Consider the following 15,574-nt stretch of genomic DNA (forward strand, 5'->3'; position numbering starts at 1 on the left):
ACTTGTGCACCCTATTTGTGATGACCGTGTGACGGACGGCATGGCTGTCGTTTCTGTCCCCACCATGTGTCTCTGTGCCTTTACGATCTCTATGTGAGAGGCATGGCTGTGTTGGAACTGGAGTCCTGGTGTCTGATAATTTGTATCTGTGTCTTACTTTGTCTTGATGATGACGATGTGGCCTTATCGGAGTACCTATACATACCGCCTATCTGTGTATGGAGATGGCCCTGTCTGTCTCCATACAGATAACAGGTGTGCGTGTGTAACCATCTGGGTCTCCGTGCGTGTCTGTGTGTGGGTGTGACCCTGTCCGTGTCTGCTGCGGGGCTCCACTGGACTAGTGAAGGTTTGAGCCAATGTATAGCAGGTGTATCCTGTGTCCCTGTAATACTGTGGGTCATCGGAGAGCTTGTGACCTTGTGTGTGTGTGGGGGGGGGTGTCAAAGTCACACAGGACACCGCGCTCAGCGGAGGCGGAGATGTGCGCAGTGGGCACCAAACGCCCCACGTCCCGCTGCTCTGCGCTCCGAGGGGCCCCTCCCCGCGCTGCGGGGGCGCGTGCGTCGTGCGTGACGTGAGACACGACGGGGGTCGCTGCATGCGTGGAGCCCGACGCGGTCGTGCGTGCGAGCGCGGGGGGGATGGGCTAGCTGCGTGCGCGTGTGCGTGGGCGGCCGCGGGGGTTGGGCGCGCGGGGGCGCGCGGGGCATAGCCCCGCCCCCTCCCCAGGCTTTGGGCGCGGGTGAAACCCGGGAGGGGGCCGCCGTTAACCCCTTCCTGCCCGACCTGAAACTTGTGGCCCCTCGACGGAGCGCGCGGGGGCTTCCCCGGCGCGCGGGGGCCGTCCCTGCCGAGAGAGGAACTCCCCCCTCCTTGGAGCTGAGAGACCACCCAGTTACCATGGGAACCGGAGCTGCCTGCGCGGCCTGACGCGTGCTTCCCCCCTCCCCCTTTTTTCCTTCAGCTCCGTAGTCCATCGGCAGTGCGCTTCCCGCTCCGGGTCTCTGGGGAAGGGGGTTGGGGTCAGCGAGACTGGAGCATGCGTGACTCAGGCCAGCGCGGGGGTCCCTTGGCCGCAGCCGACCTTGCTCCCCCTTCTCCACCCCCGTGACTCACCCTTCGCGGCTTTCCCCGAGTGTGAGTCAGGCCCCTGGGGAGGGGGCTGCGGATTCTGAGACCCCCTCCAGGCAGTGGGGGCTGAGAACCAAGTTCTAGGGACCTTCCGCTCCGGGGGCACGGGCGCCCCTTTCAGGGGCCGACGGTGTCTTCCCTTAGCCAGCCCTCGCCAAGGTCGCTGGAGGTGTTTCCCCCCACTCCAGAATTGGCAGGGCCTCCCCCCCACAGCCCAGGCCTCCGGGAACCCAGCTCCCACCCCTCCCCCCCAGCCCACAGGAAGTTTTGGCAGAGCCCATCGTGGCGATGAAACGGTTAAAGCCGTTTTCTTATTCATTTCAAACAGGGGCCCCTTTTGACTCAGAGCAAGCCGGGCGCCCCCTTGAGCCAGGCCTCATGGGGGCCTGGGTTTACACTCCACCCTACATGTACCATTTTTAGAGAAGTGAAGGAAGGCGGTTGGTGAGCTGGCTGGGGGTCTTGGGTAGCATTCAGAGCTGGGTTCAAATCCTGCCTCTGCCATCATTGCTTTGTCTGTCTCAGTTTCCCCATCTGAAAATGGGGGATAATTATACCCGGCCCACTGTGTTGTTGTGGGAATTAGGTGAATAATAGAGGGGACGCTTTGCATCCTGAGCTGAGCACAGCAATAGGAGGCCAGGCAGGCAGAAGGACCCAGGTTCCTCCTGTCTCTCAGGCCTGGGTGTCAAGATGCCCAGCAGAAGCCAGTCCTTGCAGGGCGGGCCGTGCCCCACCCAGGCACTCTGAGGCCATGGGGTTCATCCTGTCCACCCCCTGCCCCAGGCGGGCACCCAGGAAGTGAGAGGCGGGGCAGGAATGAGGCGGAACCTGTTGGGCCCGTTGCCTCCCCACCTCCCACCCTCATTCCGGGGCCCTGACAGGCTACCCCCCTCACACGCTGTAGCTCCACCTCCGCTGCCCTGGACGCCTGGGTCCTGACCCAGGGGTGGCCAGAGGGAGGGGATGTCGGCGGAGACAGCGTCTGGGGAACATCCTGTGGACTGCTGGCTGGACAGACTGGAGGGTCAGCCCCTCCCCGGGCAGGGCAGAAATCGGCTGGGGGCAGAGTAAACATGGCCCAGGGTGGCTAGACTTGGGGGAGGGGGCGGCAAGGAATATACACACAGAGTCACCCCAGAAAAGACCCAGTCCAGACACACAAACTCCTGTCACCTTGGCCACAGAGAGGCTGCCAACCAGGGACACACCGACAGGGTCAGACACACATCTGGGCAAGCTGACCCAGCAGCAGCCGTCACATACAGGGCAGTGACAGGGCAGACTCAGGAGCAAGACGGAAACGCTGCCAAACGTATGAAGACATTGGCAGGTCAGAAACATAGGGTGCGTGTGATACAGATAAATCAACTGGGAACACAGGCAAGATGGACACACTGACAAACAGGCACAGAAAGACATTCAGGTGACAAGCACACAGCCCAGCAGATACAGTGCCACGCTCACTCACACTGAGACAAATACGACAGGCCAGAGACACACAGGCAAGAGAGCAACCTAGGGAACTGGGTGTCAGACACGGGCAGGTGACACAACCCATGTTGATAGACTCAGAGAGAAGGGACAGTTGCCTTCAGCATAGGTACATCTGCTGCTGCATGGGAGATGTTCAGACACGCACGCAAGCACATGCTGTCAGATCCTGACATGAGAGAAAGCAACACGTGTGCGTGTGCACACACACTCGTGCGCACACACCCCAACAAGACCACCAACTCAGCAAGGTATTCAGAGGCAAGAGAAGCCAACCTAAACCTATAGAGAGGTGGATGGAGAGGTCACAGATACACCGTGACAGAGAACCCCAGCCTCCCACACACATCGCATGCACACACAAACTCCCAAGGCGCCAAGGGACACGGAGATGCAGCCTCACAAATACACAATACCTCAGCACCACCACACACAACTCAGACCCACCTACAGGCTAGACAGATGCAAGCAGACAAACGGACATATTTACAGACATGGTCTGGCCAGACAGTCACACCCAGCCCAGAGAGGCATGAACAAGCCATAGTCGGACATTCATAAACACGTTGGCGCAGAGACACCCTGACAGAATCTGTTGGCTAGCACACGTGCGCGCTTACGCGTGCGCACACACACACACAACCACAGAGCTCACACAGACGTACAGACCAGCCATACACACACACACACACAGCCACAGAGCTCACACAGACGTACAGACCAGCCACACACACACACACACACACACACACTCACACAGCCACAGAGCTCACATAGATGTACAGACCAGCCACACACACACATACACACACACACCAGCCACAGAGCTCACACACACACAGACCTCACACAGGCAAGCTGTGGACCTCACACTCACAAACACACATACACACCAAGCACGAATAGGTTGGCCATATGCACTCCAAAACAACAAATGCATATGGGTCAGCCACATGCAACCTGTTGCACAGACCACGCACACACACTCACCCACCTCCCGCCTCCAAAGCAGACAGGCCCTACACACCCCTGCTGGGCTGAGCCAACACACAGACACATGCACTGAGGAGACAGGCCTCACACACACTCTCACACGCCCTGACAGGCCAGCCTCATGCAAACCCACAGCCAACAGACACACACGCGCTCCTGGACCATACTGAGGTCCTGTGGGGCTCTGTGCTTCCCAGTCTGTTTCTGAGGGCTCCCCCCCAGCCTGGTGCTTCCTCTCTCCAAACATCCCCCCCCCACTTCCCTCCCTGCTGTTTGTCACTTCCCCTAGGAGGCCCAGCTCATCAGCCTCAGTCCTTGGTGGGGTGTGGGCTTATTTTTTCACCACATCCCCTGTAAAGGGGGCACCCAGGATGTCAGCCATGCTCAGGCCCCCCAAGACCTCTGCAGCAGTGGGGGGGGGCAGAAGTAGCTTTGTGGGAAACTCCCCTCATGCCCAGCTGAGTCAGCCTGAGGAGACAAGACTCTTCTTCCTGCTTCCAAGAAAACCCAGAAGCTTCCTCTCCAGGAGAGGGGGTGAGGGACCCCCAAACCGCAGAGGTGGGGGAGGGAGGTGGCTGGCAGGCCAGGGGTTCCTGGGGGAGGGCCTCTGTGATTCTCAGCCTCTTCCTGCCCAGCTGTCTGTCCACACCCAGGGGCAGGGACGCGGGAGGCTGGGTGCTATGACTTGTGGGTTCTTGCCCTGGCCTGCCCACTGGCTGACTCATGGGCAGCCCCCAGCCCAGTTTCCTGGTGAGGGCCCGGTCAGTCAGTGGGGCTGGGGCAAGGGGGTCACCAGGCTATTTATAAGAAGGAGAAGTCCCTCAAAGCCAAAAGCCCCAGAGAGACCTGTGGGTGGGGGTGGGTGAACTTCCTCCTTATTCCACTCCCCAGGCCCCAGGCCCCTGGGCGTTGGAGAAGTCTGGGCACAGACTCCTCAGCCAGATGCTGATCTGAAGCCCAGGGGCTGGGCAGTACCCAGCTGCCAGTTTGGGCACCCAGGCTGGGTGGGGGAGGGGGCTAGCCTTACACCCTCCTCACAGCCGGCCTTGGCGCCAGCGGGGCGGCGTGAGGGGGTGGTGCCCAGGCCACAAGGGTGAGACTGGCAGGGGCCTGGAACCGGCTGTACCAGCTCGGCTGGGCCCCCGCCCTCCTTTGGCGGCCCAATCCCCACCCCCTGCTCAAACACCCATGCAGAGGACACGGAGCAACCCAAGCCCACTTCAACATGCTAGCCTGCTCCCACCCCCACCCCCTCCCCTCTGCCCTGTGCCCAGCTCCATTTCTCTGCAGATTAAAAGGAGACCCTTCAGGAAAAGGCTCACAGAGCTTGATATACACTTGGTACAACATAAATGCCTCTCTGGTGGTGAAAATCACAAGACAGTGGCTAATACTCTGGAGCCAGACCACTCAGGTTATAATATTCTGACTTCAGTACTAGTAGCTATGGGGTATCAGGCAAGTTCCTTACCTTCCTGTGTCTCAGTTTTCTTGTCTGTTAAATAGGGATACAAATAGCATGCATCTCTTTGGGTTGTTGGAGGCAGGCAATGAGTTACTCTCTCTAAACCGCTTAGAAGGGTGCCTGGCCCATGGTAAGAGCCATATAAGTGTTAGCTATTAAAATAATAATTATTATTTCTCAGTCTGTCTGCCTATCTTAAGTGTCTCTGAGTCTCACTGTTAGTCTGCATGACGCTAACCCTGCCCCCGGTTTGTCTCTCTGGGCATCTCTCCCTGCCCTGACCCCCGCCCCCACACATCCATTTTTCCTTGCTCCATCTTTGTCCTCCATCTCGACCCTCTCTGGGCCAGCCTCACCTCCGTCCAGGACTCCCCTGCCAATGGCCAACCTCACCACCAGCCAGGGCTGATTCACTGTGGCCTCCTGGCCTGCGGGACCTGCAGGTTGGCTTCCCAAGATGCTGCCCTCGGGCCAGACTTGCCCAGCCCCCCAACGCTGCCCGCTGCGCCCCCGCAGGGCCCGGCCAGATGTCAGCTGCAGTTATTAGCATGGGCGGGAGACACAGGCCTGGCAGCACGCCCGCCAGACTCAGCGGCCAGCCGCTGGAATCTCCCTTGAGCCTGGGGTGGGGTTAGGGGAGCATTTCAAGCAAGAGGAGGAGGGGAGGGAGCACCCAGGGGTCACAAGGACCCTCCAAAGATGGGGATACCCCCAGCTTCTCATGGGACCTTCCTCCCTAACTTCACTGCTCTGCTGGACTTCCCCCTGCCCCCACATAGCTCAGTTTCTTTTTTGCCTCTTTCATTTTCCTTCTTTCCCTCACACTTAAGTGTGCTCTCTGCCTTCCCTACAAAGACAGGCTAGCCCCTGTCTCTCAGCCTCTCTCTACCCTAAAGAAACTTCCATCCTCCCAGAAGATAGAGGCCTCACTCTCTCAGAGAAAGAGAGACTGATCTTTCACCTGTTGTTCTAGTGGCTCACGTTCTGCTTGGAAGTCCCACTTAAGTCTAACTAGGAGCCTCACCATCTAAACCTCCATATAGTGCTCGGGAAGGGGCACTGAGTTCCCTCAGATTCTCTCCCCTCGGATTTCCTGGTCTCCTTTGACTGGATGAAGGAGACACCCTGGAGAGGGAAGGGACCCCCTTTTTAGGTATTCTGGATGGTTGACGGACCTCTAGACTAAAACAGGAGTAGGGCCCCTCGCCCACTGGTGTGAGGGAAGGGGCACCCCAACCCCCAGGGATGTGGGGGAAGAGGCCCAGACCTCCTGCTGTAAAGGAAGGGTACCCCACCCGAGGAAGGAGGCAGTCGTGCCAGCCCGCCCAGGCGCCGGGGGCGCCTGAGGCATTGGCCCGCCCCTCCGCGCCCTGTCGGGCCGGGGGCGAAGTCCGACCCAGGCCCGCGGGCAGGCGGGGACCTGCCAGGCTGGGTCGGGCCGGGCCCGGCAGGACGCAGCCGCAGAGCAGCTGGGTGGGGCCCAGCGAGGCGGCCGTGGGGGCCTCGGGGGCGGCGGCGGGGCTGGTCGGGACTAGCCGTCCGGGGGCCCGGGCGCGCCCTGGGACCTGGCAGATACCCGGGCTCCCGGGTCCTGGCTCACGGCCCCGGGACGGCGCTGGCCCCACCCCTTCCTGTGTCCTTATATGGGCGCGGGAGAGAGCCACCCGGGGCCGCCCCGCCCCCGGTTCTGCCCGCGGACTCCGGCCTGTTGCTATGGCGACCAGGCCCGCTCCCGGTGCGTCCCCCTTCGTCGGGCTAATGGAATCGTCCCCGGAATGCCAGCCTCCGCGATCGCCTGCGGGTGCCGCGGGCTGAACCATTGCTGAGAGAGGGGTACAGTGACTGGGGGCCTATGCGGCTGGCGTGTTCTGCGCACCCTGGCCCCCGCCGGGGTCTCACGTCCACGTTCCTCTTCCGAGGCGCAGAACCCGACAGGACCCAGGGCGGGGCGCAGGGTCCCGTAGGATCCGAGTGACGGAGGCAGGGCCGGGCTCCTTCCCCGGGGGCTGTTGCCACACTTCCTGCCGCTGCGCTCTTTCCCCAGCCTGTTTCTAAGGAAGGAGTGGGGTTGGGCGACCGCGCCCCGGCCGTCGGGGTAGGTTCAGGCACCAGGAGTCGACGCGGTGTCGGTCTAGACCCGGGTCACTGGGGGAGGGCTTTGAGATGGGAGCAAAGTATACAGGCGTCTAGAAGTAACCCACAAGAGGGGGTGCCAATCATGGAAGATCCAGTAGTCCAAATCCCCGGGATCCTTAAAACCCCTCCTCTCAAGTCTCTACTGGAGACCCTATGTCGTTATCATCTCAGCTCTGAAGGTGTGTCCCGACTCTTTCGACTCTTCTTCATCAGGGCTTTGCAGATGACCCTAGAGATGCCCAGCCTCTAACAGTGTCCCCATCTTCTCGCCCCCCATATTTCCCCTGACTCAGTATACCCGGAACACTCATTTTCTGCATATCTAGATTCCCCCCAAATCCTTCCCCTTATGGGGCTCTCCGTCTCTCTCACGGACTTAAGGACCCCTACTTATTTTTCGTGTAATTGCTCCTCCGTCCCCTCCCTTTACCCTTTTGATTTTTTTCCCCTCCTCACTTTTCCTGGGTTTAGTCCCTCCAGTAAAATTAAAGTCCTTTAACCCCTCTGTACTCAGGACCCCCACACAATTACTGAATCAGGTATTTCCTTACCCCTCCCTCATTTACCCTGTTTAACGTTCTTATCTCACCTCTGTGGGGTCTCCCAGTGTATAATCAACCCTCCAACCCCTCTCGGATACTCCGATTCCCCCAAGCCTTTTCATGTACACCTGGAGACTCCCCCCCCCCCATACACACACACTTGCTTTGTATCAGTTCCTCCTATCCAGGGGAATCATCGCCTTCCCTGGAGTCCCTCCCCGTGTGTCTCGGACCAGCACCCCCTTCTTCGCGCACCCCGGGGTCCCCTGAGCCCCTCCCCCTGCAGCCGCGCCGAGCCACCCAGCCCGTGGCCGCTGTTTACAAGGACACGCGCTTCCTGACAGTGACGCGAGCCGCCTCCTCCCCTTCCCCACGCTGGAGGAGGGGGGCGCGGGGGCCCGGCTCGCGCGACGGCCAATCGGAGCGCACTTCCGTAGCTGACAATAGCCGTATAAAGGCGTGTGGCTCAGGCTGAGCGGCCGGGACCTTGAGCGCGGCCAGGCCAGCATCGGAGTCAGCGGGCAGCGGGGAGCAGGGGGAAGCGACACCAGGAAAGCGAGCGCGCCGGACAGGGGCAGAAGGGCTCGAGAAGCCGCACGGAGCCTCCGCGCACAACCGCCGGCTGGCTTCTCCCTGCTGGTGCCAGCTCCTGGGAACGCGCGTCCAGATACCCAGTCCAGCCACCGTCGCGGACAGGGCGCCTCTCGCCGCAGCGAGGCCCGGGGCGGCCCCGCAGGGACCCCCCCCAGACCGCCTGGGCCGCCCGGATGTGCACTAAAATGGAACAGCCCTTCTACCACGACGACTCATACGCAGCAGCGGGATACGGCCGGGCTCCGGGCGGCCTTTCTCTTCACGACTACAAACTCCTGAAACCCAGCCTGGCACTCAACCTGGCCGATCCCTACCGAAGTCTCAAAGCACCTGGGGCGCGGGGCCCGGGACCAGAGGGCAGCGGTGGCAGCAGCTACTTTTCCAGCCAGGGTTCCGACACAGGCGCGTCACTCAAGCTTGCCTCATCGGAGCTGGAGCGCCTGATCGTCCCCAACAGCAACGGAGTGATCACGACGACACCCACGCCCCCGGGACAGTACTTTTACCCCCGCGGGGGAGGCAGCGGCGGAGGTGCGGGGGGCGCCGGGGGCGGCGTCACCGAGGAGCAGGAGGGCTTCGCCGACGGCTTTGTCAAAGCCCTGGACGACCTGCACAAGATGAACCACGTGACGCCCCCCAACGTGTCCCTGGGCGCCAGCTCGGGGCCCCCGGCTGGGCCCGGGGGCGTCTACGCCGGCCCGGAGCCTCCTCCAGTCTACACCAACCTCAGCAGCTATTCCCCAGCCTCTGCGCCCTCTGGAGGCGCCGGGGCCGCCGTCGGGACTGGGAGCTCGTACCCGACGGCCACCATCAGCTACCTCCCACATGCGCCACCCTTTGCTGGTGGCCACCCGGCGCAACTGGGCCTGGGCCGAGGAGCCTCCACCTTCAAGGAGGAACCGCAGACCGTGCCTGAGGCGCGCAGCCGCGACGCCACGCCACCGGTGTCCCCCATCAATATGGAAGATCAGGAGCGCATCAAAGTGGAGCGCAAGCGGCTGCGGAACCGGCTGGCGGCCACCAAGTGCCGGAAGCGGAAGCTGGAGCGCATCGCGCGCCTGGAGGACAAGGTGAAGACACTCAAGGCCGAGAACGCGGGGCTGTCGAGCACTGCTGGGCTCCTACGGGAGCAGGTGGCCCAGCTCAAACAGAAGGTCATGACCCACGTCAGTAACGGCTGCCAGCTGCTGCTCGGGGTCAAGGGACACGCCTTCTGAGCGCCCCCCGTACGGACATTCCCCCCAGTCAGGACGACTGGGCGCACGCCTCCCAAGGGGCGAGGGGGTAGGCGGTGGGCACCGGCCTCCGGGGCACCGCAAACCACACTGGACTCCTGCCCGCCCGCTCTGCGCTCAGTCCTTCCACCTCGACGTTTACAAGCCCCCCCTTCCACGTTTTTTTTTTTGTATGTTTTTTTTTTTCTGCTGGAAACAGACTCGATTCATATTGAATATAATATATTTGTGTATTTAACAGGGAGGGGAGGAGGGGGCGATCGCGGCGGAGCTGGCCCCGCCGCCCGGTACTCAAGCCCGCGGGGACACTGGGGAAGGGACCCCCGCCCCCTGCCCTCCCCCCTCTGCATCGTACTGTGGATAAGAAACACGCACTTGGTCTCTAAAGAGTTTATTTTAAGATGTGTTTGTGTGTGTGTGTGTTTGTTGTTCCGACTTTTTATTGAATCTATTTAAGTAAAAAAAAATGGTTCTTTATTAATTTCTGTTGTCTTTTTTTCTAAGCCGGGCGGGAGGAGGGAGGAAAATAGTGGGCTGCCCCCACCCCACTCCTGTTTGTGACTCTGCTCCAGTATCGTTGTCCTCCTCGCCAGCTCTGCCTAAGCATCTTGCAGCCCCAGTCCGGGCGTCCAACCTCTCTCTTGTCCCCTGATCCCTGGCGGGTGGAAGGTCCAGGGCGGGGACGCTGCCCAGCAGCCCATCTCCAGGGGGCAGGATGCCTGGGGCGAGACGCGCAGTGCGCGGGCGCAGCCCCGCCCAGCCGCGCGCGCTGGGGCTTTCCCCGCTGACGCAGCGGAAGCGCTGCCCCTACATGGGCCGATTCTGTCCAGTGACGCGACGGCGGTCTCCGGGCAGATTCCGGGAATCCCCTCCCCCGCTCTGCCGGGCAGGGCTGCGGCGCCGGGAAGGGGGCCGGGATTTTCCCAGGCAGGCGGCTGCCCGGGCCCGGAAAACCCCAGGCCTGGGTCCAGAGCGTCCGCGGTGGGAGGGCCATGCTCCTGGGTCTCGGAGCCAACCCAGAGCCTGACCCATCGGGTTGGCGTTCCGGACCCGTCGCGCCCACGGCACTCCGTCTGACCTGACCCGGGCGGGGGGTTGCTGCAGCCTTCGTTGTCGCCGCGGTACCCCCCACCCCCGCCAGGAAGGGCGGCTCCCGCCTGCCAATTTCCCCTCCCGGGTGCCAGGTTGGGAGCAGGGCGACTGCCAGGTCTGGTCCTGCCGGGGCGGCTGTTTGGGCCGCCGGGCGCCGTCACCGCCCTCTCGCGGGACGCCCCCCCCCACCCCGCGCCGCAGCTGGGGCTGGTGGGAGGGCGGCTGGTGCGCCCGGAGCGGGTCTAGCTGGCTTCGGAGCTGGAAGCCCCCAGAACGGCAGAGAAAAACACAGGCTGAGAAACAGCAGGGGTGGGGTGGGCAGAACAGACGATTCATTAATTCATTTATGAAATGCTGAGCAACCTAGCCCTGGAGACACTGCCTGGACCATGGCAGACAGACAATAAACAAACAAACATGGTGGTAAGTGCTAGCAAGAGAAAAAAAACAGGTCAAAGTGGTAGTGATGAGGCAGGCAAACATGGTGGTAAGTGCTAGCAAGAGAAAAAAAACAGGTCAAAGTGGTAGTGATGAGGCAGGGGAGGTGAGCTGCTTTGGGTAATGGATTGGAAAGGTGGACCTTTAATGATGCGACTTTTCAGATTTAAAGCCAGGCTCTGAGAAAACTACGTTCTGGGCAAAAGGAAACAGTGCATGCAAAGTTCCTGTGGCCAGGACAAGAACAGCAAGAAACCAGTGTGTGCCTGGATTCGAGTGAACCGAGAGTGGGTAGATGAGGTCAGGGAAGACCACGAAGGGCCTTGGGGAAGGAGTGTAGATAAAATTCCAAGGCCCAAATGAGTGTTTTGGAGAGTTATTAGGCTGGATAGCAATATTAATAATGGGCCTATGGATTAAATGAGCATGTCAGTCCTGTGTTAAGGAAATGGGGGCTTAGAGTGGCAAAACCACTTGCCTAAACATGCACAGCATCAAACCGCACTCCTGGGAACACTGGCTCCTAACACCTGCCTCCCAGCCTGACCCTCACCCTTCTATCCCAGGGGCAGATGGGCGGCCCTTCCAACCTGGAGTGGAGCTTGGAGCAGGGACTGTGCATGTAGCTTGGGCTCCCGCTCTTGGTTCTGCTCTTAGCACTGGGTGCCCACCCTCTTCTTCCAGCCCTAGGGACCCCTCCTAATAACCATTAACTGGGCCCCAAGCTTCACATGCTGTCTTGCATTTAATGTGCATGGTGATATGAGTTATTGTCTTTATTCTCATGACTGTTGAAGAGACCCAGGGAAAATCACAGCTCTTGAATGGTATTTGAACACAGGCTGGCTGATGGCAAAGTGTGGGTGCTGCCCTGCGTGGCCAGGTTTCAGGACATAGGGCATCCTGGGGCTTGCTCCCAGCCAGGGGCCAAGAGCCTACCCCATCTCCCACCCCCACCATGGAAAGCACCCTCTGGCCAAGGACAGAGAGGAAGCAGTGAGCATGAGGTAAGGCTCCCACCTTGTGGTTAAGATGGGTAACTACAGTGTCAGTTTACCAGGGAGAAGGTGGAGGTGGCAAGGACACCGGGACAGACCACACCACACTAATGCAGACTCATGTCTGTCCTAATACTTTATTGGTCACCTCTAGGCCTGTGCCCAGCTAGATGGGTCCAGGCAGGGGCTCACCATTCACCAGCTCCCAGCTGGGAGAATGAGAAGGCCTTGGCCAAGCCCTCCAGGGTTACAGACTATGGAGTTGAAAGGGGCAAGTCTGGCCTTTCCTCGGTCAGCATGGGGTATCCAGGTAGAGGCGTAGGTGGAGGCCAACAGCCCAAACTTTCCATCTGTCTGCAGTCTAGTTGTGTTTGGAGAAGTACTCCTTGCTGTCGTCCACGTTAGGCTTGATTGTGTCACTGCCTGGCTTCCAGCCAGCGGGACAGACTGTGGGAAGACACAAGGATGCACACGTGAGGCTAGAGCCACATCTTCAAGGTAGGGCGGTATGAGGGGATGAACAGAGGCAAAACAAGAGCCTGAGTGGCAGAAGAAAAAGCCGAGGGCCAAGTGGTACAGCCCCAAGGCCATACAGCACATGGGGAGAAGCCTTTCAAGCCTAGGCACAGGATGTTTTTCTTTTTTACCTCCCCCACACCGTTTTTTAGAGATTTATTTTTTCATTTGAGAGAGAGAGAGAGAGAAAGAGCAGATTCGCATCAAGAGTGCAGGAGTGGGGGGGGCGTAGCCAGGGGAGAGGAACAGAGAATCCTCTAGCCGGCTCCCCACACAGTGGAGGCTGACAAGGGGCTGGATCCCAGGACCCTGAGACCATGACCTGAGCCAAAACCAAGAGTCCGACGATTAAGTGACTGAAACACCCGGGCACCCACGCCCCTCTGAAAAAGATTTATTTCTTCTTGTGGGGGGTGGGGGGTGGGGAGACAGGCAGAGGGGGAGGGAGAGAGAATCTTGAGCAGACTCCTTGCTGATCACAGAGCCCGACCTCACAACCCTAAAATCATGACCTGAGCTAAAACCAAGAGTCAGACTCTTAACTGACTGAGCCACCCTAGCACCCCTCTTTTTGGGCCCTTTAATCCTGCTTCTCCCTCAGCCACAGACCCACTGGACATCAAGGGCCTGTGATCAGGCTGGGTCCTCCACATGAGAAGGTACTCTGATCCAGCTGGTGTTATTCAAGCTTGACTTGGTACATGCTTTCCCAAATACCTTCTATAGATCTGTTACCTCCCAGCTCCCCACCCTCATATTGGGGTACCTCCCCCACCAGACTAGAAAAGTCCTGCAGACAAGGCCCTGAACGGAATCTTCTTTGGGGCCCTCACATCCATCCCATCCAAGTGATAGAGCAGGAAGTAAATGTCTGCATGAGGGCTGAGTATGTACCCACATACGAACACAGCACATGTGTCTGCTCACCTTCCCCATGCTCATCCGTGTACTGGAAGGCCTGAACCAGCCGCAGAACTTCGTCCACAGAGCGCCCCACAGGCAAATCATTGACAGTGATCTGGCGAAGGACACCCTTGCCATCGATGATAAAGAGGCCCCTGAAGATATCAGGGCTCACGGTGAGGAGCTGGGAGTTCCCACTGCCAGGGCTGGGGGAGGGAGTATCAACTCCCTACCAGCCACAGGGCTGGGGGCAGGGAAGACGCTGTCCCCTCACCCTGAGGATTGGGGGCTCCCTGAGGGCCCCACAGTACCTGTAGGCAATCCCCTCATCTTTCTTCAGCACACCATAATCTTCGGACAAATTTCTGGTTACATCGGCCAGCAGGGGGATATTCAGGGGGCCTAAGCCTCCTTCCTTCCTGGGAGTGTTGATCCTAGGGGTGGAAGAGACAGGTCTGGGACCTCAAGATGGCTGACACAGCAGGGTCCTCACCCTGGGGGCTGTGATAAAGGCAGGAGAGGGGGTGCTGGAGCTGAGAGATAAGGGGCTTTAGAGCAAGGCTCTAGGATCCCCACCCACCCCACCCTGAAGAGGGTGCAGGGGCTCTTCCCCATAGTTGGGAAGACTAAGCGAAGGCTCCAGGCGCAGCAAAGGGTGTTCACATATGCTGGTGACCTCCCACATCTTGGGGGCAGATAGCCTGCTTCAGAGTCCCCATCCTCCTCTCTCCAGCTGTGTGTGCTGGGGCCCAGCACTTCACTGTCTAGAACTGGAGTTTCCACCTTCTCGAAATAGTTACTGGAAGGGAGGTTGTGTTGCCCTAAGTGAGATAAAGCATCTCCAACTCCCTGGGCCGAGCAACTAGTTTTCAAATGCTAATTACTGCCATCATCATTAAGGACTTGGGCGTCCTTAATTCTATTATTTTCAAGGTGGGGAAAGGGAGGCACAGACGTTGAGCCACAGGAACACACAGCTCGGATCCTGTGGAGGCTGGAGGCCTGGCTGCTTCCTCCCTCCCCGCTGGTCCCCGCTCATACCAAGCCAGGTGGGTGAACTGAGAGTCCACAGAGACCCCCAGCACTTCACAGCCCAGCTTGCGGAAGTCCTCGGCTCGCTCGCTGAAAGCGATGATCTCCGTGGGGCAGACAAAGGTGAAGTCCAGCGGGTAGAAAAAGAGGACCAAGTATTTCCCTGCGGGAGAGAGCGGGGGCAGACAGGGAGTTAGGCCTCTAATGTCTGGGCCCCACCCCCACCTGGGCCCACTCTCGGCCGCCCTCACCTTTGTAGTCGCAAAGCTTCACCTCTTTGAAAGCGCCGTCCACCACGGCGGTGGCCTGGAAGGGCGGGGCGGGCTCTCCGATGTGCGCCTTGCCAGAGGCCATGACTGAAAGCTGAGACCCCCGGCCCGGTCAGTCTTCCCCCCGGGGAAGACCCTTTGTCCTCCCTTCCCAAGGTCACGCTGCGTGCTGGGCCTGGTTACCGAGGAAGACAGGCAGAGGCCGCAGCACTACCCCCACCGCCTCCCGGTACCCGCTCTGCGCGGCCTTGAGACTGCAGGAGACCCGCCCCCCTGACCCGCAAAAGCCGCCGGGCTGCAGCCGCCGGGGGCCCCCAGTTAGCGTGTGGGCCTGAGAGCCCTGGCGCAAGCCAACCGCTCGAAGAGGAGACCCCGCGAGCAGGGGGCGGGGAGCTCGGCGATGCGGCCTGTACTGCAAGGCCAAGGCCTCGGTTTCCCCCTGCAAGGACAAAGGCGGCCACTACGGCGGGCGGAAAACAAATGCTGCAGCGCTAAGGTCTGGGCCCGGCCGTAGCTGCTCCAAGGGGGTCCTCAGAGCTTGGTGCCCTCTGGGTGTCCATACCTGCGTGGGCAAGGACGGCACGCACAGCCTAGCAGACGCGCGAACACGCGTTCTCAGCACCAAGTGCGCCAAGGGTCTGGGTGCCTTTTATGCGCGGCCCGAACCATGACGCATAGGGCGGGGGGGGAGGTGGGCGGACGAGTGGAGCGGTCGGGTCCACTGCAACCGCAG

The 15,574-nt window shown here is 60.2% G+C and overlaps 2 protein-coding genes across 2 annotated transcripts; one reads left to right on the forward strand and one right to left on the reverse strand.

The window, feature by feature from the left end:
• The first annotated feature begins 8,228 nt into the window (after positions 1 to 8,228).
• Positions 8,229 to 10,071, forward strand: JUNB (JunB proto-oncogene, AP-1 transcription factor subunit). The gene has a single exon (XM_002921004.4). The coding sequence runs from the start codon at positions 8,532 to 8,534 to the stop codon at positions 9,573 to 9,575; it is 1,044 nt and encodes a 347-aa protein (XP_002921050.2). The 5' UTR covers positions 8,229 to 8,531; the 3' UTR covers positions 9,576 to 10,071.
• Positions 10,072 to 12,239: 2,168 nt separating this feature from the next.
• Positions 12,240 to 15,543, reverse strand: PRDX2 (peroxiredoxin 2). Its single transcript, XM_002921003.4, has 6 exons — positions 15,404 to 15,543; positions 14,824 to 14,935; positions 14,582 to 14,735; positions 13,852 to 13,974; positions 13,565 to 13,695; positions 12,240 to 12,568 (listed from the first exon to the last, which is right to left on the reverse strand). The coding sequence occupies exons 2-6, from the start codon at positions 14,924 to 14,926 to the stop codon at positions 12,483 to 12,485; spliced, it is 597 nt and encodes a 198-aa protein (XP_002921049.1). The 5' UTR covers positions 14,927 to 14,935; positions 15,404 to 15,543; the 3' UTR covers positions 12,240 to 12,482.
• Positions 15,544 to 15,574: the final 31 nt, after the last annotated feature.

The sequence above is a fragment of the Ailuropoda melanoleuca genome, chromosome 4 (genome assembly GCF_002007445.2).
Source record: "Ailuropoda melanoleuca isolate Jingjing chromosome 4, ASM200744v2, whole genome shotgun sequence".
NCBI classification, from domain to species: domain Eukaryota; kingdom Metazoa; phylum Chordata; class Mammalia; order Carnivora; family Ursidae; genus Ailuropoda; species Ailuropoda melanoleuca.